At 33.9% G+C, this 26,632-nt stretch overlaps 1 protein-coding gene across 2 annotated transcripts; it reads right to left on the bottom strand.

Moving 5' to 3' along the window:
• Window positions 1-15,818: 15,818 nt before the first annotated feature.
• On the bottom strand, window positions 15,819-20,371 carry LOC131639199 (transcription factor bHLH35-like). Of its 2 annotated transcripts, none has more exons than XM_058909703.1 (5): window positions 20,139-20,371; window positions 19,891-20,056; window positions 19,587-19,820; window positions 18,871-19,041; window positions 15,819-15,918 (listed from the first exon to the last, which is right to left on the bottom strand). In XM_058909703.1, exons 1-5 carry the CDS (start codon window positions 20,210-20,212, stop codon window positions 15,826-15,828), a joined length of 738 nt encoding a protein of 245 aa, XP_058765686.1. In that variant the 5' UTR covers window positions 20,213-20,371; the 3' UTR covers window positions 15,819-15,825. The 2 variants fall into 2 exon arrangements, with proteins under 2 accessions (XP_058765686.1, XP_058765684.1); XM_058909701.1 differs by having other exon boundaries at window positions 19,891-20,062; window positions 20,139-20,369.
• Between the last annotated feature and the right edge of the window lie 6,261 nt (window positions 20,372-26,632).

Below are 26,632 nucleotides of genomic sequence, written 5' to 3'. Positions count from 1 at the left end.
TTTTTTTCGGTTTTTTAGGATTACCATTTCCAGAAAAAGCAAAAAATAAAATACATAGTGTAGGGAATTCAAAATGACACTTTATTTATGATTCATTTTTGAAACAAAGCCCTAAACACAAACTCATTTGTCTTGGGCAGGACAAAGAGGGAAACTTTTAAAACAAAGCCCTATACACAAACTTATTCGGGCAAAACATTTAAAAGCAAAGCCCTATAAAACATCTCTCTGCTTTGGGCCAGGCAGGAGGTCAAAATAACAACGAGGTGATTACTTTGAGCGGCGAACAACATTCGGAACGTCGACAGCTTTCCAGTAGCAACGAACTCCTCTGTGTATTATGTATTCAGGAAAATTTCCCTAAGAATCTTCTTCAGTATTGACATTGACCGCTGGTCGAGTAGGATTTGAAGGTCCTGGTTTGTCAACCTTGTTCTTTGTAGAGTTAAAACGGTCTTCTTCTACTTCTTGAAGAGCATAAGATGAATCACAATCTTCAGAATTTTCAGGATGTAATTCCCAGTCCTCAGGATGAAGAGACTCATTGTCAGAGACACTTTCCAAGTCAACTGCGGGGTCATCTTCCCCTTCATCTTCAAAAATGGCATTTATGTGATAATAACCATCTTCGGGATTATAAATCTTGGTAGATGCGTTGAAGCCGAAATCTTCAGTAATTTCAGGCTGCTGTGAAAATTGAGAGTATTTGTAGGCCTCTTCTGGTTGACTGTTATATTCAAAGGAATTTCCCCATCCAGTTGGTTGGATATTTTCAATCGCAATCTTTGAACTTTCAGGTGCAGTATATTTCACCATATAATCATATTTTCCACTTGGTTGTCCCAAGGTGTCCCAGATTTCTGCAGGAACAGGCTCAGTTTTGTTAGCACTTGTTTTGACTTTGCCTCTGGGTTTCTCTGAAGGAGGATAGAACGGTGCATACGGTTCTTCCTGAGATATGTATCCCGAGTCATTGAGATAACATTTCCATTCTTCTTCAGGATCGGGCAGACCTTCTTCGATACATTCTTCAATAAGGACATTAACCTCTTGAGGAATTGGGTTAAGGAATCCTCCACTAATGAATGTTTCTTTGATCGGACGAAGGGTTTCATCCTTCTTGGTGCAGTTTGAGAACATTGGTGAACATCCGAGCCCTGCTCTGGTTTCATTCTTGGTAGGGATCACAACTTGCCCCCAACCAGTGGTAGTTCCATCTTTTACTACTTTCACTGCCTCTTTGTAAGAAGAGATCGATGCTTTCTTTTTGGAAGATTCGTCTTCTAAAGAGAGACCTTGGAACTGCGTTCCTTCCACATTATCAGCACTTATGAAATAGAAATTGGATAAATGGCTCACCATCAAGGCTTGCTCCCCACTTATTGTTACCAATTTTCCATTTGTTACAAATTTTAACTTTTGATGGAGCGTAGAAGTTACTGCCCCTGCTTCATGGATCCATGGTCGTCCTAATAGACAGCTATAAGCAGCTTGAATGTCCATGACCTGGAAAGTGATTTGAAATGTATGTGGACCAATTGTCATGGGAAGGTTGACTTCGCCGATAACAGATTTTTGTGATCCATCAAATGCTTTGACTACTACACCACTGAACTTCATAGGCATTCCTTGGTAAGATAAACGAGCAAGAGTCGTCTTTGGCATCACATTCAAAGAAGATCCGGTGTCTACCAACACATTGGACAAAGAATCTGACTGACAGTTCATAGAAATGTGCAGAGCAAGATTGTGATTTCTGCCCTCCTCTGGGAGTTCTTCATCACAGAAGCTTAAATTGTTGCAAGCTGTTATGTTGGCTATTATCCCATCAAAATGGTCAACAGTCACATCATGATCCACAAAAGCTTGATCTAATACTCTCATCAGGGCTTCCCTGTGGGCTTCAGAGTTTAAAAGCAATGAAAGTATTGAGATCTTTGAAGGAGTCTGCATAAGCTGATCCACAATCTTGTATTCACTTCTTTTGATAAGCTTCAAAATTTCATCAAAGTCAGGATTGACATTGGTTCCACTGGATTGGCCAACATCAGTGTTTGTATTACTGACAGGAGTTTCCTCAGGATTCCCCACCGGTGTATCAACAGGATTTTGCCTGGTTGCAGGAGACACAGGTTGCTTTGGAGGTATTGGAGTGTACACACGTCCACTTCTGGTTACTCGACTCACATCGGCGATATTCACGACAGTGAAAGAGTAGGTAAAGGAACTTCTTGTCCATTCTTTATCATTGTTGCATTGTAGTTGTAGGGAACTGCCTTGTCAGAATCATAAGGAACAGGTCCAGGTAGACAAATGATCAAAGGAGCAATAGGAACCTTTGGCTTGTTGTAAGTAACTTCTATGCGCTCAGGCATGTTGAAATGAGGAACGATGACGTTAACTTTAGGCATTTCCGAGTTGATATCTGAGACTAAAAGCTCATGCGGATAACATCCTATCATGTTAATTTCATCTTCATTCCTATTTCTGTAGATCTGAATAGTACCATTATCTAGCAAGACTTGAAGATCTCTTCTCACAATCGAACATCCATGAGGATCTACGCAACATATGCTACAGGAACCGTAGTGATGCTGGCGAAAATTCTGCCCTTGATAGAGAGTAGCGTGCATTTGTACCAAATCTGCTCTTGAGAAATTGATATTATAGACTCGATATGGACCAGGACATCCATACACCATGTTTACAACCTGCCCTCCATGATTGGGCAGCGGATTTGCTTGCACATTTGGATTCAAATTTCTGAAAGAGAGGAGATTAGATCTAACCAACCTCTGAACTTCATATTTCAAAGCTATGCAATGCTCAAGATCATGGCCAGGTGCTCCTTGATGATAAGGGCATGAGACCTCAGCTTTGTACCACCATGGTAGTTTCTCAGGTACCGGTGGTGGTGCTTTAGTTTGAACAAGACCTCTTTCAACCAAGGCAGGGTACAACTCTGTGTAGGTCATTGGAATCGGATCAAACTGTGGAGCTCTTTGTACACGATTCTGATTGCTGTTAAACTGTTGAGCCTGTTGTCGAGGCTTTTGTTGTTGAAACTGCGGGGTAAATCCAGGATTAGGTGTTGTATTAACGACTGGCGCGATAGCAACAATTTGTTGTTGACGATTGACATTTGCTCTTGGCTTTCCTTGGGATACCATGTCAACACTTTGTTCTTTCTTCTTTGGGAAACCACTTCCGAAATTTTTGGTTCCGCTTGAAGATCCACCTTCTTTAGTTAGACGTCCGGTTCGAACTCCTTCTTCTAGACGTATCCCCATGTTTACCATTTCGGTGAAATCACTTGGAGCACTAGCAATCATGCGTTCATAATAAAACGGGCCAAGAGTATTCAAGAAGATCTTTGTCATCTCTTTCTCTTTTAACGGTGGATTAATCTGAGCAGCAGTTTCTCTCCATCGTTGGGCATATTCTTTGAAAGCTTCATGGTCTTTTTGAGCCATAGATCAGAGCTGATCTCTGTCTGGAGCCATATCCGAGTTGTATTTGTATTTTCGAACAAAGGCCTCACCTAGGTCATTGAATGTTCGAATATTGGTGCTATCCAATCCTGTGTACCACTTCAGTGCGGCACCAGTCAAACTGTCTTGAAAGTAATGGATGAGTAACTGATGATTATCTGCATAGGTAGACATCTTCCTAGCATACATCACGAGATGGCTTTGTGGACAAGAACTACCTTTGTACTTCTCAAAGTCAGGGACCTTGAATTTAGCTGGTATTTGTACACTGGGAACTAAACATAGCTCCTGGGCATTCTTTCCAAACAAATCTTTTCCACGAATAGCTTTGACTTCCAGTTGAATCTTGTTGAACTGTTCTTGGAGATCTTCCACGCGGTTACGCTGATTTGTGCTATCACCTTGATCATGATAAATCTCATTGTCTCCGTAAGGAACAGTGTGAACCATAGGAGTAGCAACCATCATAGTGGGTTGAGAGAGTGCCATAGTGATCTGAGAAAAAACTACCCCCTGATTTGGAGTGAACACTGAACTTTGTGCAACAGGCGCTTCAGTTGTGGATGTTTGAACCCCAGAGAAATTATGGCGGAAACCTGCACCAAAGCTGAAAGGCGTGCCCCAACCTTCTGGCATGGAGAAAGATGGAATGCTGAATGCAACTGTAGAAACTGGAGTAGTGACTTCAGATGTTACCGTTGCTTGACTATTGGGTGGTGGCTGCTGATTCTGTGCGGCCATTAAGGAGTCAACCTGAGTAGTGAGACTTTCCAACTTTTCTTGAAGGGTGGTCACTGTACCACGGAGCTCAATATTCTCTTGTTCAGAGTGTTCCATTACTCTTCTTCTATTTGAACGAGTATTGTATCTGTGATCTGATTGCGAGCGCGGTCGAGAAACTTTGAGACGCGACAGCTTGACGATCTATTGGAGAAAGATCCAAAAGATGAGACTCTATACAACAGACTCGATATGCAAAATGATGTATGCAAAAAGAAATTTATGATTTTTCCAATTATTTTAAAGATTATTTTCTTGCAAACATTTGAACACAAACTATTCTTTTATTGAAATAATGGGAAATGTTACAACATTGGAGCGTAGCTCCTTACAGAAGCAAATGATAAAATAAAAAGCTAAACAATCCTAAGCATCCTCATCGGATGAAGAACCAAATGCGTTATGCAGCTTGAGCTTCATGGTTTCTTTCCCATAGTAAGCTTTCAGCTCGGCCTTTTCGGTCTTCTGCTTGTCAACAACATTCTTCCAGTCGTCAGGCGTTGGAGCGTTACTTGTTGAACCTTTGAGCTTTTCTTGCTTTCTTTGATGTACCTACTGATTGCAGCGTCTTTCCGACGGATCTTCTCATCTTTACTCATGAGCCATCCATCTTGACAAAAGAGAGTTTCTTCGTGATCTTTCACTCGCTTCTTCAACTTTCTGTTTTCCACATCAGTCTTACGAAACTTTTCTTCCCAAGCGTCTTTTTCTAACCTCATCTTGGCTAGAGTCTCCTGGTATTCTTTCGTAGTGTCAATGGGAATTTTGGGTAGTTGAGATACCACAGGGAACATGGGTTTTTCATAATCATAAGGCATTTGAAACTCCCTTGCTCTTTTCTTTACCCAATAGGCGTAGGCGTCCGTAGCAATGCAATTCCTTGCCCCACCTTTTTCTTTCCTTCGGATGTCATACCAAGCTCTTACCATTCTTGTCTTCAACCTTTGAGGATCCTCCCCTTCTCGGTAAAAGTAGCATTCCACTGTGGGACCAATGGGTTTAGCTGAATTTGCATACCCGAGCTGTCGTCGGGCTAAGACCGGATTGTAGTTAATTCCTCCTTGTGTACCAATGAGGGGTATGTTGGCGAACTCTCCACAACTATCAATGGTTTCTGTACCACAGCGAGCCAAGGTATACCAATGAATATCATTATTAGTAAGAGACATAAGTCTTCGAGGCCAACGCAAACCTTCTCGGTTTTCCGTGAAAATAGGAGACTTAGGTAAGTGTGAAACAATCCATTTGAACAACAGAGGTGCACAACATACAATGATTCCACCGCCCTGGAAATTCCTATGATGGATAGAGAAATACATGTCACCAAGCAAAGTCGGAACAGGATTTCCAATCAGAAAGATCTTTATGGCGTTGATATCAACAAAGTCGTTGACGTTGGGAAACAGAACCAACCCATAGATGAGCAAGGCTAGTATAGCTTCGAAAGCTATCATGCTACCAGTGTCGATGAAATCAAAGGCTTTCTTTATTAGAAACTGCGAAGTCAAGCCCAGAAGGTTTCCTTTGGTAGTCCAATTACTCTCTACTTCAGAATTCTTCAAGTGGACACTTGCTGCAATGACTTGTGACTTAGGAATGGCTTCCAAACCATTGAAAGGTATTTTTTCAGACACAGGAATACCCAAAAGATTGGCATATTCTTCCAAGGTTGGTACCAACTGATAGTCTGGAAAGGTGAAACATCGGTAGACGGGATCATAGAACTGAACCAGAGTTTTGAGAAGTCCTTCATCAACATGAGTGTTCAAGATAGGCAAAAGCTTTCCATGGCTTTTCCTAAAATCGGAAGGATCTTGTACAAAAGATGCCAACTCTCTCAGTCTTTCCACATTAGGCATTTTGAAACCGTACTTCTTGGTATGCCTTTTTACCCACTCCATAACTTAATCCTATAATGTTTGCAAAGAAAATTCTCTAAAAATTTTTTTTGGAAAAAATCATATTTTTATGGAAAAAGATGGGTTTTTTAATGAATGTATGAATGCATGGATGCATGGATGCCACATATTTAAACATGGTAAAGCAAACATGGTATTGCAAACATGGTAATACAAACATGGTACACATAGGTTCAAAGGTCCAGCGTCACGAGCATGAGGTCAGAGAACAAAACATGGGATGGTACTAGGGGTTAATCACCTGCACAACATGTTCTACTGATACGTCAGAGTCTACATTTTTCTTTCGGATATTACCGGCTTGCACAACTGAACTTGTGAGCTAGAAATATTCTCAAGAAAAATTCGTCTGAGTGTGGCTCTCCGCATGACAACTAATACAAGTCTTCACCTGAATAGTTTCTGCGCCACAACCTAATAAGGCCAGGATGGGTTATGGGTTCTACAGCCAACTCAGCTTCTACAGTTCAATGAAAGCAATAATGTCTTCGCAACTGAACTTGCTAAACATATACTACCAACAAGGAACCTCCTCTGAGCGGAAGGATTCTCATGCCACCTTTTTAAGGACTGACTCCTTGTATGCCATACATGACTATACCCTCCACCTAATTCTTATGTGTACTTAATCCGGGTTAGGATTTGTCCATAATGTATCACTTGTAACAGAACCACACAAGTAACAGAACCAGAACCACACATGTAACAAAAATGAAATAACAAACATACAAATTAGAATTAACCCTTTCTTTGGAAACAATAAAAAGTTTTGTCCCCAGTGAAGTCGCCATTTTTCTGTCGCGGGAAAAATCATCGTTTTGTGTGATGAGACACCTGATGCCTTCTTTGGGCTCGAGTGCTCAAGAAAAAGATTTTTCTTTGTTTTTGTCACGACCAAACTTTTTATTGTTTCCAAAGTAGGAAAAGGAAAAAAGCTGCAATAACCTTAAAAGTGGGGGAGAGATTCTGGGTAAGAGGGTTGGTTATACGAAGGGAAGGTATTAGCACCCAACGTATCTATAGTACTCTATAGGCTTCTTTGTTATGTTTTCATTCTATGTTATTGGGAGGTTCTGTTGTGAAATAGGTGGGACCTAAGGTGTTTGTTTGATTATGCTCGCAAAGATCGTCGCGATCCTCTGCATACATATCCCTTAGAGGGAATCAGAGCATCTGTAGCTCGAGGTCTACGGGTGCTAAGGTTTGAGTGGTTTGAGGGAGAAGTTTTGCTCGCCAAGGATATGACCTTGTGCCTACGTATTCTCAAAGGGATGTTAAGAAAGTCAGAGCAATCGTAGTTCCCACTTATGCTAGTGGAAGCAAAGGATAAGAGACAAATGTCATCTAAATGTTCGATGTATCTAATCTATATCATCACATACATCTGTTTGATTTTTGTTTGAAATCTTTTCATTATAAGCCCTGGGTTGTGCCACTTATGGCGCTTAGAATGATAAAGATGTTTTTTTGTTTAGCCAGCCTTGTGGCAAAAACAAGTTGATTAGCCAGCCTTGTGGCAAAAACTTTCAATGAAGTCAGCCTTGTGACAAAAAGTTTTGATTAATCAGCCAGCCTTGTGGCAAAAGTTTCAACGAAGCCAGCCTTGTGGCAAAAACTTTGATTAATCAGCCAGCCTGGTGGCAAAAAGTTTGATTGATTAGCCAGCCTTGTGGCAAAAGAGAAATTTGATTGATTGATTGTTTGTGATGATATAGAAGAGATACTCCTATCATAGAGATGATAAATGTCTAATCTCCTAGGGTATTTGTTTTGGATATTGGGGATGCTTATAAGAAGCCCGTGGGTCCTTGTACGAAGCCCAAGAGGAGGCTATTCGAGGGTCCTTGCATTGTAAGCCCAAGAGGAGGCTATGGGAGGGACAATCGAGGGTCCTTGCATTGTAAGCCCAAGAGGAGGCTATGGGAGGGACAAGTCGTTTGTACGAAGCCCAGGAGGAGGCATGGTATAGTTGGTTTGAGCTCTTAGAGCGATTTCACCGGGAAACCATACTCTATGTCCTAACCTAAACTAAGGGAAATTCTTTGCACGAAGCCCAATAGGAGGCTATGGGGAACCTAGTGTTGTACTAAGTTAAACAAGCATATATAACACGAACAAACACATGAACAAGTATGAACAAACATGGACAAACATGAACAAGTATGAACAATTACATATATATGTCAAGGTGTGTGTATACAATGGAGTTTATGAAGGAAATATACCTGTAAGCATGATCCGTTTGTAAACACGGGGGCTCGGGACTTATACTCGGGGAGAGACCCATTGAGTTTATTCAAAGCTATGAAAATGAGTATTTACAAGGGGCTCGGGACTTATACCTACATGGAGGCCCATGGTATTTTTGGGGAAGATTTAAAGAAAACCTTCATTTTTGATTTGTTATTCGAGGTTAAAAATCAAATTGATCGAGGTATGTACAAAAAGGTGTATGTACAATGAAATACCTAATTTCATGTAAGGGAATGGGACTTATACCTATGTGGAGGCCCATGTTTTATTTTATAAAACATGGTTGATTGTTTTGTTAAAAAACGCGAGGTTTCGCTTTTGAAAACAGTTTGAAAGTTTTGTTTTGAAAGAAATTTTCTGTTTAAAGAAAAACTGTACAAAGAAAAAGGAATGGGACTTATACTCTCTAATATTCGAGAGGCCCAGTGTTTTGAAAATAACTTGATCAATCAAAAAGATTTAATCAAGAGTTTTTTGAAAAGAAAACCAAAAAAGAAAAAGGTTTATTGTTTTGAAAAACCGTAATCGTTTGTTTTAAAACAGTTTGAATTTTCTTGAAAGAAATTAACTTAATTTAAACAAAGACAAATCTTATGTTTAACTAAGACCTAAATGATTAGTATTTGATCACAAAAATATTTACAAGTGATTATGTTTAAAAAATCAAATGAAAAATAATATTTAAAGTATTTAAAAAACACTTAAAAACAATTCATTTTTAACCTAATAAAAATATACCAAATAATAAATATTTTTTGTGATTTTTTTTTATATTCATAAAATATATATATTAAATAAAGAGTGTACAAAAAATGAAGTGAAAATGAATTAATTTGATTGGTTAATTAATTAATTAAAGTTTGTGTAAAAAAATGAAGAAAAATAGTGTTAAAAAAATGGTTTGTCTTCACAAGGGTTTGAACCCACGCCCTCTCTCTCACCAACCAAAACACTTGCCAACTGAGCTGCGCGTGCAGCTTGTAATTAACACGCTTCTATTTAATTATATTAAAAAACAAGAATTTGAATTTTCTGATCAAAAAAACGCGCCAAGAACACCATCCCCATTTGATTTTGAAATTCTTTGAAACTGGATTGTTTTGATCGAGTAGATAGTCTATCTCACTCGGTTTTTCATAAGGAACATGATGGTGATCTTTAATTTCATTTATTCTCACTCTAAGGCTATCAATTTTCTGATGAACACGAAGAACCCTAATTCTATGATTCAATCTGAAATTGTGTATGATTGATGAATTATGAAATTGATTGAGGGTTATTGATCAGTGATAGTGCAGAAACAAGATGGCAACTCAATTTTTCATTTATGATGCATGTATGGTGGAGTTTGAATATCAAGAGAGCTTACCTTAAAAATTCCAAAACTGAGAATCGAATTCTGCAAATGAGAGGTTCCAGATGTTGTTTCTTGATCTGGACAGCTTCAATGGACCTTAGGGAACATGTTTGAATGATTGGAATGAACTGGAAACCTCTTGATGAATCTATGGTACCCGATCTGTAGTATGGCTCAAGTGAGGATCAAGCTTGATGATTTTGGTGTTTCAGATCATGGATGATGGTTGGAACAGTTCATATGAAGTATATGGATGATGTTTAGAAGGTTAGTTTGGACAGATATGGCTTGGTATGAAAATTGGCATGTTAAGGCTCACTTTATGCAAACATGGAGGTTGAAGAGTGATTTTGGGTTTTAGATGTTTTTGGGGTGTGTGAGTGGATCAAACACATCCCATATGATGTTTATGAGTTGTGGGAAACATCACTTTGCTCAGAACTTCAAAGGTTTGGAGGTTGGAATTTCTCCCTCTTTGAAAAACTATGAAACTTGCATTCTAAGAAAGGAAGAGAAAACCTATAATTTGTGAGGTTTTGGTGTGATTTTGAATGAAGTTTGGACCTCTATTTATAGTCCAAGGATTCTGAATGCAAAGCTTTGCAAGTTGATCAAAGAATGGTGATTTGGTATTTGGAGATAAAATGGAATCTTTACATTAAATGCAAACGGTTAAAAGTGACTTAACCATGGTTAATCTTCCAAGCTTCTTATCCTCTTCCATTCTGATCTTCAAATCAGAAAATATCTCTCAATTATTGCATTGATGCATCATTACTTGCATTATAGGTCATGTAGTAATGAAACTTAGTGAAAATTAAATGGTTTGAAATTTCAAGTGAAAATGATCATTAAATGCATAATTCAAAGCCATAGCTATGCTCCATATTTTTTCATGCTCTTGGACATTTTGGAAAGCTCATGTTATGTGCTTCAAAACCCTAGTTGAAAGTTTCTTCAAGACCTTTAAGGAAATGGGTGAAAAAGATCCATGAACTTTGAAGAAAGTGAGATTTTAAGTGAAATTTTCAAAAGATACCAACTTTGAAGCTCCATATCTCTTAAATGGTTGATCTTTTGGAAAATCATTTTATGTGAAAAAGTTGTTCATTGGATCAGAATCTACAAATTTCATGTTGGAAGTTTTTTTCAGTTTGTAGGTGAAATTTTGAATTATTCCCTTCCAAAGTTTGGAAAAAACCATTGAAAAACACTTAGAATTTTTCTAAGTATGGAAAGTCAAACTTTTGACTTTTTGATTCTTGATTGATTTTCTTGATTTTCTTTGATCAAATGACTTCATATATCATATATTGATGATTTGAAACTTCAAAAGTCATGGTTGACCAAAATTTCCAAAAAGTCAATGGTGATCTTGTACAGTTGACTTTTTCAGACGAATCGCGTTTCTGGAGATTTCAAATGAACCAAACTATCCTCACCAAATGAATGGTATGAATGGATCATGTTGAGTTATTGGAGGACCTTTAGCCATGGTTTAAGTTGTGGCACCATGTTCTGATTAAAAAGTCAGTTGTTCAGGTGTATTATGTCAAAACCTTAATTGTCGACCTGATGAAATTGATGACTGTGGATCTTGAATTGAGATACAATTTCCATTGGATATTGTCATAGGGATTATTTGAAGATGATTAAAACCTTTGAGTGATCCCCTGGAGCTTTTTAGGGTTTCTCAAATGTGATCCCTGATTTCAGTCCCTGATAGTTCAAAAACCCTAATTTGGTGATTTGAAATTTCACTGTTGATCAGTCCTTGTGTAGGGGATGTCCTGAGCCAATAGATTAGGTCAAAATGATGTACTTGGGGTCTTGAGGTCATGTCCCAAGTCATTAGGTCAAATCCTGAGCAAAAGTCAGGGGTATGCTATCTTCAGTCAAAACCCTAATCTGATTGATTCAAAGTCTCTGAGCTTGTTGAAATGAATCTTTGAGGACCAAATGTTGATTGTTGATGAAGGTGATTCATTTGAGATGAAGGGAGAACAAAACCCTAACTGATTGTTACTTGTACTGATGAGTGATTTTTTAATTAAATCCTGCTGAGTCACAAGTAACAAACAGAAGCTATGCAATTTGTTAGAGATGCAAATGATGCATATGCAAATGATATGAGGTGGTATCTTAGGTCAAAAATTGGGGTATGACAATGGGGTTAATTATATATTTTTAAAAATAACTACAATACTTAACATTAGTTTTTTTAATGGCCCGATGTAAAATATGGGTTTTAACATCGGTTGCCTTATTGGCATGATGTAAAATATAGGTTTTTACATCGGTTGCAATGCGCATCCGATGTAATATGTTTGCTATCTTTCTTAAAAAATTAGGCTATTTTGTAGCGGAATCAAAGTGGATTTCTTGTAATTTTTTTGGTACCTAATTTTTCATATTTTTCCAACATCACACAGACCACATTTAGGTTGCTATTTTTCATAATTTTCAACATCACACATACCACATATAGGTCGTTATTTTCATATTTTTCTAACCACTGAAGGGTAATTTCATTGCAACTAATATCTAAAATCCACATATATATTCTTCAAAATGAACAATTGATTTACAAAAGTATTAATCTAGGATACACACAAGTGCACAAAATTATAAAGAAGTTTACACACGGTGAACTACTACAACAACAAAACAAGTGAAAACATACAAAATATCCAACCATTTATAAGTCCTTTCTCACACTTGAAATACCAACATGCAATCTACAAGAAGATGAGTTGTAGCTTCGGTAGCTTCCATATACTTCTGATGTGGAATTATCTATACATACCCGATGAATATACCTGAATAATTTTAAAATAAACATTAGAATCAAAGTGATGAGCGATATAACATATTAATAGATATTGACAGTAATAAAAAATAAAAAGTACCTACGTGCACCAAACTTGCAGAGTAGACTCGTCAAACAAATGAAAACCCACGAACAACTCTCTGATACACTTAGCTGACATATAAAAATTAGCGACAGTCAGACAATGACTTAATTCCCATAACTATTATTTATAAGATTTAACAATAACATACTAGAACTTTTATCTCTCTTTTAATCTGCAACATAATGTTTAAACTCTCATAAGTTAATATAAAAATCACACAAAAAAATGATTAGCGTCTACACGTAACTGTACATAACAAGAAATGAAAAATTAAAGCTAGCACAAGACTTCAACTACGTCTTAATGCATTTACAAGGGCTTTGTGGAATATGGAAGATATATATTATTGAATCCAAAATTTTGAGCAGCCTTTCCTATTCAAATAATTGGAATCAAATGTTTATTTGTTCATGGCTTATTATTGATTCATATCACCAACTGGAACAATTTTTTGGAGCTAGCAGAATTTGACTTGAACAATTCCCACATGAAACTTCAAAAAAAATAGGATTTGCACAATCTATTTACAGCTAACACAAGAACCACATCACTTTCTACTTGGCTTAATGTATACATTTTTGTTACCATTTCGTTAAAAACAAAATTACACTATGTCATATGATGAACTTGGTACTTTTTATTTTAGAAATAATTGTTACACAACTTATATATATATATATATATATATATATATATATATATATATATATATATATATATATATATATATATATATATATATATATATATATATATATATATATATATATATTAATGAAGATAAAAGCACATCAATGAAACAACAAAAAAGTTAACATTCTTTTTCTTGACACGCTTGAGAATCTTTATAACACATCGCTCATTGCTGTTAACATTTACACCTTCAAACACCTCACTATATTCCCCCCTTCCCACTTTCCGAATAACCTCATAATCATCTTGATCACTGAAAAGAGCATACATAAACATCAATGAATAACATTATCAAAATGAAAATCGTAAACCACAAAATTTACGATACTTTCACATTAACCTCATAAAAACTAGACCTAATAATACAATCAATGCAATTCAAATGCCATAAATTAACTGCAAATCACAAGGTAATTATCGATTCTTGATAACCAATGTGATTCATATGATTCCACATACCAAAACTACAGGGCGAGAAATCCAACCAAAATGATTCAATATATATAGCATTATTCCGTATCCCTCGTTTACAATTCACACCGAAACATTATAAAAAATGACCTAAATATTTCCACACCTCAACAAATTCGAAAACAAACAAAACATCAAATAGAATCTCATAAACCAAAATGGCGCACGAATTCATAACCTAATCGAGTTCGTAAACCAAATCAAAGCAAACGATAAAAACGAAAACGAGATTCGAAAAGAACGAAAAACAATTTAGGGTTTGGAAGATTACCCTCATTGAATAATGAGAGATTCATAATCCCAATACTCTTTGGGGAGAACAAAATTGACATCGGTGTAGACGCGAGCTTTGGACATTTCTTTGGGATTGAAATCTAGGATCTGAGCCTTGTGGTGGTGATGATAAACGATAGTGGTGGTATTAGATTCGATGGATTGGTTAGGTGTGTGTGCAGGTTAGGAGGTTGCGCAATGCAACAACGACATCACCGAGAAGATTCACACGGCTTCATCATCACAATATAAAGGCCAGATATTACAAAACTTCATTTATTTACCAAACTGCCACCGTGTTTTATTTTTTCATTAATGAGCTTTTCACATCGGTGCAAATCTAGGTCCGATGTGAAATCCTTTATAACAAAATTTTATTTTATTTACCAAATTGTCTCAGTGTTATATTTTTCCCTGAATCAAATATTTTATTTTATTCACTAATGGACTTTTCACATCGGTGCAAATCTAGGCCCGATGTGAAATCCTTTATAACAAAATTTCATTTTATTTACCAAACTGCCACCATGTTATATTTTTCCTTAAAAAAAAATGAGTAATTTTTACATCATTGAAAATTAATGTCTGATGTAAAATTCTTTGACAAATATTTTTCACATCATATATCTTTAAACCTGATGTAAAATCTTTTAACCAAATGTCTTATTTATAATAGTGAACTTGTTGCTTTTGCCATGAGGAGGAGTTTATTAACCATATTTTCTTTGGCTATAAGGAGTTACAAGAGATTTGTGGCAAGGTTTTAGCATGGATCAATGTAAAACATACTCCAAAAGAATGGGATGATGAATTGAATTGACTCATTTATTAAAGTAAAGAAATTTTTTGTAACGCCACTTTGTTCAAATTGGCAGCTGTGAAGACATTTTATGGCATTTGAAAATATCATAATGATAAATATTTTGAAAATTCTATAGATAGAAGTAAAGTAAAGGATGATATCATTGATATGATAATTTATAGAGATTGGTATAGTAGAAAACCAAAAAAATATATAGTTCAATTGAAGGTTTTGGGTATTTTTCCTTTTTTTTTGGTAATTATGGTTGGCGGGATCCTAACAATCGCCGTATATATATATATATATATATATATATATATATATATATATATATATATATATATATATATATATATATATATATATATATATATATATATATATATATATATATATATATATATATATATATAAATTTTTTGAATTAATATAAAGTTTCTTTGATTAAAAAAAATACACCTTAAAACTTTCACTCGAGATTTACAATAACATACCTCTCTACTCTACATTCACAATAACATTTTATATGATATTCAATTAAAGATACACTTTTCAAGATAACAATGCTCTTTAATTATTGGAAATTTGAGTAGGAAGTAGAAATCGGGCAAAAGAAATTAGGTAGTAAATAACGCAATGATTAGAAACTCTAATAAAGAACCTGAAAGCCAATGTTCTTCAACCCTACACATCTATACTAGTGGCATAAAAATGATAATTAATAGCATATATATATATATATATATATATATATATATATATATATATATATATATATATATATATATATATATATATATATATATATATATATATATATATATATATATATATATATATATATATATATATATATATATATATATCCACTTCAATAGATGCTCATAGGACTTGGAGGATCATTAAGAGCTTCAATGGCTGTTTGGATCTGTATCTGCAATAGATCTTTATCTTCTTCATTGGCCTGAAAAAGGATCAAAACAAAGTAACACAAAATGCATATGTTAGTGATATATACATGTTATCTATCATTTTTTTTTTTTCATTAGCAAACTTTGTTTGTATACATGGTGTATTATTATTTCTTAATATGTTTAGAATAAAAAATATACCACTTGCAAAAATATTTATGAGATAATCGTCTATTATTAATTAGGAGACAACTTTTCTACCTATCACAAAAAATTAGATAAATAAGAATTCACCTAAAAATTAAAACAATAACAATACGCAACCACACTACACCTGAAAAATATATAATTGAACAACAACAAAAATAATTTGATGGTGGAAATCTTACATTTTAGAAAGTTTCTAGTTTCTTTAATCAGGGTATAGTTGTTTATTGAATTTTTTTAAATCAGAAAATCCATATTAATTGATTTGGTTGTTGTAAGTCTTTAGTTTATTGCCGGCGGCTAAATCACTTCAAACCCCTTTCATTTTTTTATTCAAAATATTCTTTTTAAATATAACATAAATATTTAAATATCCAATAATTATGCACACATCTAACTTAATTTAAGTTTTTAATTTTGATTAAATCAAGGATTAATAGTAGTTTACCCCATTAATATGAATGTGTTTCGGTTTACTCCACCGTTGTCAAAGGCAGGTTTTGGCAACGGTTTTTTTAAAAAAAAACCGTTGCCAAAAAGTAGAAAGGGGAAAAATAAAATTCGTTAATGGGTGAATTACTATTAACTCTTAAATCAATGCATAAATAAGTATTAGGGGTATTAGTTTCAAGATCGTAGAATTTATTTCCAAAAATATAGATGTTATAAAAGCAAATTTTTTAGGTTAATTTTAAAATTAAAAAATTAATTATAATTCTAGGAAACAAATGCGTCCTAATTCCTAAATTTAAAATATTAATTAAAAATTAATGAAAGGTAAAAATATCACGCAATTAAATATTTGATGAACACCAACATATAACTAATTTTGTAAATACGATATAATATTATTTCCCTTAGAGTGGAGCACTATTATAATAATAATAATAATAATAATAATAATAAATAATAATAATAATAATAATAATAAATAATAATAATAATAATAATAATAATAATAATAATAATAATAATAATAATAATAATAATAATAATAATAATAATAATAATAATAATAATAATAATAATCCATTTCTATATTTATTAGAGATTGAAATTGACTAGAATTAGAGAAGCTAAGACGACAATGACTATTAAAAAAACATAAACGGAATGGTTCATGATTTTTGTGTGGGTGAGAAAGAGTAAAGTTTGGTGGAAGCTTCCCATTCCAAATGATGCAACAATTGTTGTTAACAACAATAATAATTACATCAGTAATAGTAAAAAGAGTAAATTGCATACAAAAAATATTACCACTAGAATTAGAACAAAAACGTGCGTGAAAAAAAAAAAAAAAAACCTGCAGGACAGTGTGTCACACGATCTAAGTCACGCCGAAATAAAAATAGCACAAGAATGAAAAACACGTTTTCAAATTTTCCTCTTTTTCTTTGTCCCCTCCCCTCTTATGTAACCTTTATGTCATACTCACTCGTTCTCTCCTTATTCTACAAAATTAGTTGTAATATTTCTCTGTTCTAGGGTGAACAATCGATCGGTTTGGATCGGTATCGGGCTTAAAATTTAAACCCGACGTAAATTGCAGTTTCAGTTTAATAATTTCGACCGAAAAAATTTCGATGTTCGTCTAATTCGGTTAAATCGGTTAGGCGGGTAAGTCGGATGAGTTTTATCGGTTTAATATTTATTTAAATAAACTCATTAAAATAACTATTTTTTTAATAAAACTTTATATATTCATTTTTTAATTGTAAAATAATAAACAAAATTTTAGAATAATTAAAAAATAATTATTTTTTATTAATTATTATTATGTGATAACATTTTTAATATTATTGATATTATTTTGGTCATTATCATACTTTAAACTACAAATTAAATAACATTCAATTACAGTTTTTATATTATTGTGATAATACAACGTTATTGTTAAATTATAAAAATAATAATAACTTGACAATATTGGGAATTTTATTTTTATAATATATTAGTCTTATATATAAAAATAAATAAAATAAATATTAATTGAGTTCGGTCGGATTCGGTTTTTGACGGATCCAAAATAATTATCTGAGCCCGACTAAAACAACCCTATAATATCCAAATTAAACAACTAATTCAATCCGACACCCGATCCGATTGTACAAAATAACTAATGGGTCGGTCGGTTTGAATCGGACGGATAAAATTTGTCCACCGCTACTCTGTTCTTTGTTAGATATTTATGTAAAAGAAGGTATACTAATTTACATATTATTTTAGAGATTGTAAAACAGATCAATTCTTTTAAGAATTTAATTGATATACACTGACAATGTAAAGCAGTTTTAGACTGTCAATGAATCGTAATCATTAAATATTTATTAAAATTTAAATTTTATTTTAATTATTTATAAAATAATATTTATGAATGGTTGTGATATACTGATTGTGTAAAGAATTTTACACTAATAATACATAGTAAATAATCTTTTGTTTTAGATAGATGTTCAAACTCTCTAGTATATCTACTCGGCTAAAAAAATTTTCCCTACTCAAGTATTAACAAAAATTTTAATCTTCTATACTCTAGTAATGCAAAATATACCTAACTAAGTTATTTTTACTATATAATTATCACTATTCATCACTTTACTTTACTAGAACAGTCTATGATTGCCATTTTATATAAAAAACAAAAATTCGCTATTCATTTAATGGATGCTCCACTTTGTAAAAAGTGTCTATTGGTTTTGAAACATGTAGACCCCTCTTTCTAGCTGTGGTGTTTTATTTTTCTTATAATTTTTTAGTAAAGAAATAAAATCAAAGGATAAAAGAAAAAGAAACCTAACCTGAATGAAGACCGTCTTCAAAAGTGTGCCTGAAAAACAGGTGATATTGGCAGTGATAATTTTATGGTTCAAAGATTCGAACAATTCACACAGTTTAACCATAGTGTCAGTCCTTTTGCTGCATGTCAAGCTTACAACAATTGTATTTTCTCCCATGTATGTAACCCTAAGCTGCACTCCACCATATATAAAATCCTCATTAATATTTCTTTAAAAAAACATGTAACCCCTACCATATACGGGAGTTTTAATTTACTCCTCTTAAAAAAAAAAAAAAATTTTGGATTACCTTCTATAATTTTAAAATTTAAAGTTTTTTTGCCTCCTAAGAGGAAAAATTATCCTCTGTAAAATATATTTTTTTGATTTACCCCCCTTGAATTTTACACGTTTAGGGGGTGCCTAAAAATTATAAGGAGTAACCCAAAACATTTTTTTTAAAGGGGATAAATCAAAACTTGCCTATGTGGCAGAGAGATAAATAACTATTAACCCTTATAATAATAATAATCATACCCCACATCTAACAATTTTTTTAACATCAATAATTTAAAAGAGAGATGTTATACTTCGAAATCTCTTTCTTCTTTAATACATATTTTAACTAATAAGATTATTTTATTATTTTTAACTAATAAGTTGTATGTGAGTTATTGTTTTTTTAAGACATGTTTAAAAATAAAGTTAGATGTAAAGTTAGATGTATGAGAATTAACCTCATGGATTTCAATTGGAGAGTTTGTTGAACTGACAGAATCATAAAATTGATCTGTTCTCTTCTTCTTGGACCTTAGCAACACAGGAAGCTCTTGATCAAACTCATAACTTGGATTAATATTATTTGGCATCCCAGATTGAAGTTCCATTATGTCAGCTTCAAGAATCTTTTTTTGTTCTTGCAAGTGTTGTATGTACTCAATTGCATCCTTAATTATTGAAGCCTTATCCATCTAGAAGAAGAAGAAAAATTGTCACATAATTAAAAAACATAGATTAGTATTATTAATTAGTGATATTTACCTTGCTAATGTTGGGGACTACTGCTCTAAGTGCAAAGAGTCTTTGGTTGAGTTTATTTCTTCTATTCCTTTCAGAAACAATATTCTTAGATGAAGCTGTTGATGAAGCTGCACCATCAGGGGAGCTTGAGTCATAGTACCCTGAAAGTGCTTCATCCAATCCCCAGCTGCCACTACATCTCAATCATCAATATCAATTTATTACTATAACTCCATAATTGAATAAAGAGAATTAAGTAATATTGTTACCTATCAAGCTCTTGGGTTTGGAGGAACATGTTGGTCTCCCAGTAATGTTTGTACTCTTCACCAATATTCTCCATGCTTGTTAAAGTTGAAATTGAATTGGAGACAGACACTGAGGAAAAGAGAATATGATTCTTTAATGATTGAAGGAAATTTAAGGTGGTTGGTTTAATTGCTGTCTTTTGCTTTGCCTACTTTGTTTATATATACACATACAGTAAGTCTGTCTGATGAAATTTAGTCACGTGTTGTGTTAACACTTTATTTAGATAAAAATAAATGTGTGTATAGCTTCTTTTGTACTAGCTCCAATATAACTACTTTAATTCGAAAAATGAGTGACAAGTACTATACTCTTGTATGCTTTGTATTGAGGTTTGGTTTTTGACACGTTTGGTGCTTCCTAGAAAGATCCAAGCCGTTCAATTGAATAGATGGTCAATGACACCGCGTCATGTCATATCATGTGAACTAATTTATTAGTACCTTGTGATAGACCACTCTAACTACCATTGATATTCAATTTTACTAATAGATATTTATTTATTAACATATACATAAGGAAACAAATATCTAATCATAAGGATATTTTTCAACTTTATTATTTATTTTGTAGTATTGAGTTCACATTCAATCTTGATAACACAATAACTTTAAAACTCTTGAATACAAAGAGTACAAGTATCATTTTATAATATTATTACTATATTTTATATTCAGTAAAAGTGAAAAACCAAAAATCTTTTTAATGTTGGCTGAATCACCTTGACATTATTTCATATCAAAATAGAGTATAGTTATTCTAGTGATGAAAAATATTGTGAGGATACTTTCGATATGCCACAAAAAATCTCTTTAATGCTGGTGCCGAATCAATTTGACTCTATTTCGCATCAGAATCGAGAATAAATGTTACGACGAGGAAAATTATCGTGAGGATGCTTTGATGCGCTGGCAGTGGTTTTTCATTGATTGGAGAGGGTACTTGTAAAAAAATTAGCATTCTGACATTAAAGTCGGTATAAGATTGATGTGAAAATTCGTAAGTATGAGTTGAATTGTATCTGAATGTGACTCGGGATCACACTTATATAGGAGGGTTCGTTGTAACAATTTGTCTCCAAGTTGTCTGGTGTAGACTGCTAGTGGTTGTGGGATGAAGATCAACGACTTTGATGGAAGGAGATTCTTTCTCATGTGCGACGTTGTATAACGCAAGTCTATCTATGCGACGATGTCGTGAGCTTCTCAAAAGAATTAGGCCTACATGGATTAGTCTAGTCTTTATGGGCCGTTATCCAACCCGAGACAATTTTCTCTTAAATTCTTTCTATCATCAATAAAATGAGGATTGCTGATTTAGGAATTATTGAGGTTAGTCTTTGAATCTAAATTGTGGTAACCTAGTCCAGTGAGAGATATTAATTGTTGAGAAGGCACTTTGAGCTGGTCATGCTTAATGAGAGTAGTTGACATGGGGAACTTGCTAATTAAATGTAATTTTTGTAGATGAAACATTTCTTCGGAGACATCCCCCCGTGTCCCTCACACGTAGGGGATGGAGAAGAAGCGCCTAGGCCCACTCGAGTGCACTCAAATAATGTTATTGAATCGAGACGTCATTTGAGTTGTTGGATGGAATTTCGAGCTTGGAATGGATCATGATTGTTGATCATGGTATTAATATGCATGTAAAGTAGGATCCTTCATTTAATTTTCATTTTTATATTCTTTTTGCTTCAAGTGTTTTTTTTTATAAAGAGTATTGTTTTCTTATTTTTGCGGTTGGATTTTCACCAATTTAGGTTGATTTGTTCAATAAGTTTGCTTCTTCATTAACTTTCTCTACGTCAACTATATTAACCAAGGTAGTTCCCTTTTCTCTTTTTGCATTTATGAGTTTTTACTTACGCGTTCACATAGAGAACCCATGAAGCCCATATGTAGGAATTCCCTTTATAGAAGTTAGTGACGTTGTTTATAGAACCAAACTATTAGTAATCAATCCTGATAATAAGGAGCCTTATCTTTTCAAACAAATGGGCAGACGGAGAGAACTACTCAATCATTGGAGGATTTGTTGAGAGTTTGTGTGCTTGAACAAGGTGGTTCGTGGGATAGCTATCTTCCTTTGATAGAGTTTACTTATAACAATAGTTACCATTCTAGCATTGGAATAACGCCTTTTGAAGCGTTGTACGGTAGGAGGTGTAGGACTCTGTTGTGTTGGTATGAATTTGGTGAAATCACAGTACTTGGACCTGAAATTGTCCAACAAACTACAGAGAAAATGAAATTAATTCGGGAAAAGATGAAAACTTCGTAGAGTAGACAAAAGAGCTATCATGATAAAAGAAGAAAGGACCTTGAATTTGCAGAAGGTGACCATGTATTTTTAAGAGTCAGTTCAGTGACCAGTGTTGGACTTGCGTTGAATTCGAAAAAGCTAACGCCTCAGTTTATTGGTATGTATCAGATTTCGGAAAGAGTAGGATCAGTTGCTCATCGAGTGCCCTTACCACCTAATGTTTCGAATTTGCATGATGTATTCCATGTTTCACAACTTCGGAAATACATTTTGGATCCATCTCATGTGATTCCGATGGATGACATACAAGTTCGGGATAATCTTACGGTCGAGACGTTACCGATGAGGATTGAAGATCACAAAATGAAGCAGGTGAGGGGCAAGGATATTTCTCTTGTGAAAGTAGTTTGGGGAGGAGCTGCCGAAGAGAGTATGATGTGGGAACTAGAGAGCAAGATGCGGGAATCTTATCCGACATTGTTCGAATGAGGTAATTTTCAAGGATGAAAATATTCTAAGTGGGAAGAGTTGTAACGCTCGTTTATTTTAATTAATTATTTAATTGGTTGATTTTGAATTATTTTGTGAAAGTATGAATTATTATTATTAATTATGCTAGTATATTACGTAGTTGAATAATAATGTAATAATAATAATAGGATAAGGTGTTAGATAGTAATTGGGCCAATTATAGTGTTGGAATTAGAAGTAGTGAGGGGTGTGATGTTAAGCCCATTAGAGGAATAATAGTTAGTGAAGGATTAAATGAAAATAAGAGGAAAAAAGAGAAGGAGAAAGATAGAGAAATTGGAGAATTAGAGAGAATGTGAAGAGGAGACGAACTCAAGAAGCTAGGGCAAGGTTCCATTGAAAGAGTAAAGCACCTTCAATCCAAAGGTAAGGGCGGGGTTCTTACTCTATAATGGGTTGTATAATGATGGGGAATGTGTCATTTCTAAACTTTTGACCCCCCCCCCCTAAGATGTCATATCATATGGCATCTCACATACTCCATCAACTCAAAACAGATACCCAAAGCAATCACTTGTTCACCAAGTACTCAGATTAGGGTTTAAAGCCAAGAAATTTAGACAAAAGGATCAATCAATGATTGAAATGATACTCAACACAATCATAGGGCTCAAGGTGCTTCAGTTATCTACATATTATCTCCAATCACAGGGGCCTCAAGCCTCAAGTCCCTCAAAGGCACCAGATTAGGGTTTTGAGTTCATTAAGGACTGAAGTCAAGGCTTTCACTTGGGCAGACCCTTGAGGCTTTAAAACATGATTCAAAGAGCTTAATCAACTTCAAATGATTCCCACATCAATGTCAAAGCCAAGATGTACTTCAATTCAAGTTCAACAACTCCCAATTTCATCTGGTCCACAATTAGGGTTTTTTACCTAATTCACCTAGGAAGTTGACTTTTGATCAAGACATGATCCCATGGCTTAAATAATGGCTCAAGAATCTGTAATACTCCATTATGAGTCACTCATATCACTCATTTGGTTAGGAGAGAATACCTCTGTTGAAATCCAGAAGATTTCAGTTCATTTGAAAAAAGTCAACTGTTCAAGATCACCTTTGAATTTTGAGAAATTTGGTCAACTATGGACTTCTAAGGATCAAAATCATTCACATATGATTATTGAAGCCATTTAATCAAGAGAAATCAATAAAATTGATCAAGAATCAAAAGTCAACATTTTAGGGTTTTGATTTTTTATGAAGAATTACATATTCTTCATTCAAACTTTGAAAAGTCATAACTTTATCATCCTTTGGCCAAATTTTCTCAACCAAAGCTCATTTTGAAGAGAAAATCAAGATCTACAACTTTTTCACACATAACGTTTTCTCAAAAAGTCAACCATTTGAAAGATATGGATTGGTGAAGTTTTTTCCAAGACTTAGAAAATTTTTCTAATTCCTTTTTATCAACTTTTTCACCAACTTCCAAGTCACTTTTCACATTGATCCAAGAAGAATTCTTTTAAACCATCAACAAGAGAGTTTAATTATATCATCTACGCTTTCTAAAAATTCTTAGAACATGATTGGAACTTACTTGAGCAAGAAGTTATGATTTTCCAAAGAAGGCACCATAAAACTAGTTATATGGTGCCTTATGTGGAAAATCATAACTTCTTGCTCAAGTAAGATCCAATCATGTTCTAAGACTTTTTGGAAAGCTTAGATGATGCAATTCAACTCTCAAGGCTATCTCATTTCATTTTCCTCTAAATAGAGAGCTCAATCTCATTAAAAATCACATCAAAGCAACTTTAATCCTTAATTTCTCAATTTCTCCCTAATTTTCTCATGGCATGAAGAAGTGAGTTCTTCAAACCAGAGGAAATCCCTTGAAAGTGAGCATTTTTATACTTCATACACATCATGTGGAAGTGATCCAAGCTCCTGTTGGGATTCTGTAACATCAGAATTACCATCTCCATCTTCAACTTGAAGCTTATGCAGTTGAGGTCGAGCAGAGCTATCCAGGAGGTCTCACCTAATTGGAGCATTCATCTTCATCACCATCTCCATCTCCATGTTCATGATAAAATTCTTGAAATACACTTAAGAATCGAGTGAAAACCATGTTTGGATCATTGCATTTGGTTGAGAATTGAGGGAGATAGAAATTCAAATTTGTGAGGGAAGCTTGAGGTTGAAGACGACCATGCCGCCATTTTTTTGAATCTCTGAAAAATTTTAAAATATAATAAAATGAAGTCATGTGTTAGACAGACTGGGCGCGTGGCTCAATTGGCTAGGTTTTGTGTTGTGAACCCCAAGGGCGTGGGTTCAAGCCCTTACAAGAACAAACCTTATTTTTTATCACCAATTTCTTCCATTTTTTCTCAAACTTCACATAATTAATTAACCTATCAAAATTAATTATTTTCAAATGATTTTTCACAAACTCTTCATTTATCACCTACATTTTATGATCATGCATAAAAATCACAAAAATATTAATTATTTGGTGTATTTTTATTAGGTTTAAAAGTGATACTTTTTTAGTATTTTTAAAATAAGTTTTCCTTTGATTTTTCAAAACCTAATCAATTTCAAATAATCTTGTGAATAAAACCTAATCTCTTAGGTCTTAATTAGGTGTAGATAACATTTCTTACCTTAGTTAGTCTGTCTTGGTCATTCAAAACTGTTTTACAAAACTCTCCATTAAACAAACGCTTAGGGTTTTTAGTCAACAAAACCCCCTTCAAAAATTTTCAAAAAAAAGAGAACTTTAAAAAACACTTCCTTTCATTCAAATATTAGGCCTCTTGATTTTTATAGAGTGTAAGACCCAACCCTTTGTTTTTTTATTTTATTTTAAAGTCATCTTCAACTTTCAAATACATACAATTCAATTTCAAATACAGCCGGGCTTCTTTTAGAGTATAAGACCCACATCTTTTACAACTCTGGTACTAAGAGGATCATTATTTCTGGTGAAACTGCTCTTAGACCATTGGGCCTCTCCTTGAGTTGTAAGTCCCAAACCTTTTTTTCTGTAAATATTTTCATTTGTTTTCAAAACATCTTTCAAAACATCTTTCAACTATTTTTCATAAACAGTTATCATTGGGCCTCTCCATGACTTGTAATACCCAAACCTTTTCCGTAAATACCTTTCAATGGGCCTCTATTGGAGTGTAAGACCCAACACCTTTCTTTTCTTTCCAGATAATTCATAAAAACATCTAAAAAAACATTCATAAAATATTATTGAGGATATTTGTAACATCCCGATTTTTCTTATTAATTATATATATTTTATTATATTTAATTAATTAAATTAATTGTGTGGTTTGTGACTAATTGGTTTATTTTAATTATTCGATGTGTCAGGTTAGTTGACGTGAGAGTGTCAGACCGTAGAATTATAATTAGTAATAATGTTGGTTTATGATGGAATTAATTAATTAAGTAGAAATTGTAGAAAATAGTAGAATAATAAGCATTTGGGCCTAATAGTGAGAATGTGAAGAATAATGTGGGGGTGTGATCAGTAAGCCCATTAGTGGTTACTAGAGTTAGTGTTATTTTGCAAGGGTTTAATAAAAAAGAAAATAGAGTTAGTAAGAGAAAATAGGATAAAAGAGGCAAGCCTAGAGAAAAGGAAAAGGAAGAAAGAGGAGAAGAAAACCTAAGGAGGAAACTCAAGAGTTC

Source organism: Vicia villosa, unplaced genomic scaffold, assembly GCF_029867415.1.
Source record: "Vicia villosa cultivar HV-30 ecotype Madison, WI unplaced genomic scaffold, Vvil1.0 ctg.002553F_1_1, whole genome shotgun sequence".
In the NCBI taxonomy this organism is placed as follows: Eukaryota; Viridiplantae; Streptophyta; class Magnoliopsida; order Fabales; family Fabaceae; genus Vicia; species Vicia villosa.
The sequence above is the reverse complement of the archived record's forward strand: the minus strand, read 5'-3'. Positions and strand labels throughout refer to the sequence as shown.

Excerpts from the sequence above, each read along its gene's own strand:
- LOC131639199 (XM_058909701.1), bottom strand. The coding sequence starts at position 20,212 with ATGGAGAATATTGGTGAAGAGTACAAACATTACTGGGAGACCAACATG. Across the intron at positions 20,063-20,138 it reads CAAACCCAAGAGCTTGATAG|TGGCAGCTGGGGATTGGATG; the intron begins GTAACAATATTA and ends ATTGAGATGTAG. Across the intron at positions 19,042-19,586 it reads CTCCAATTGAAATCCATGAG|CTTAGGGTTACATACATGGG; the intron begins GTTAATTCTCAT and ends GGTGGAGTGCAG.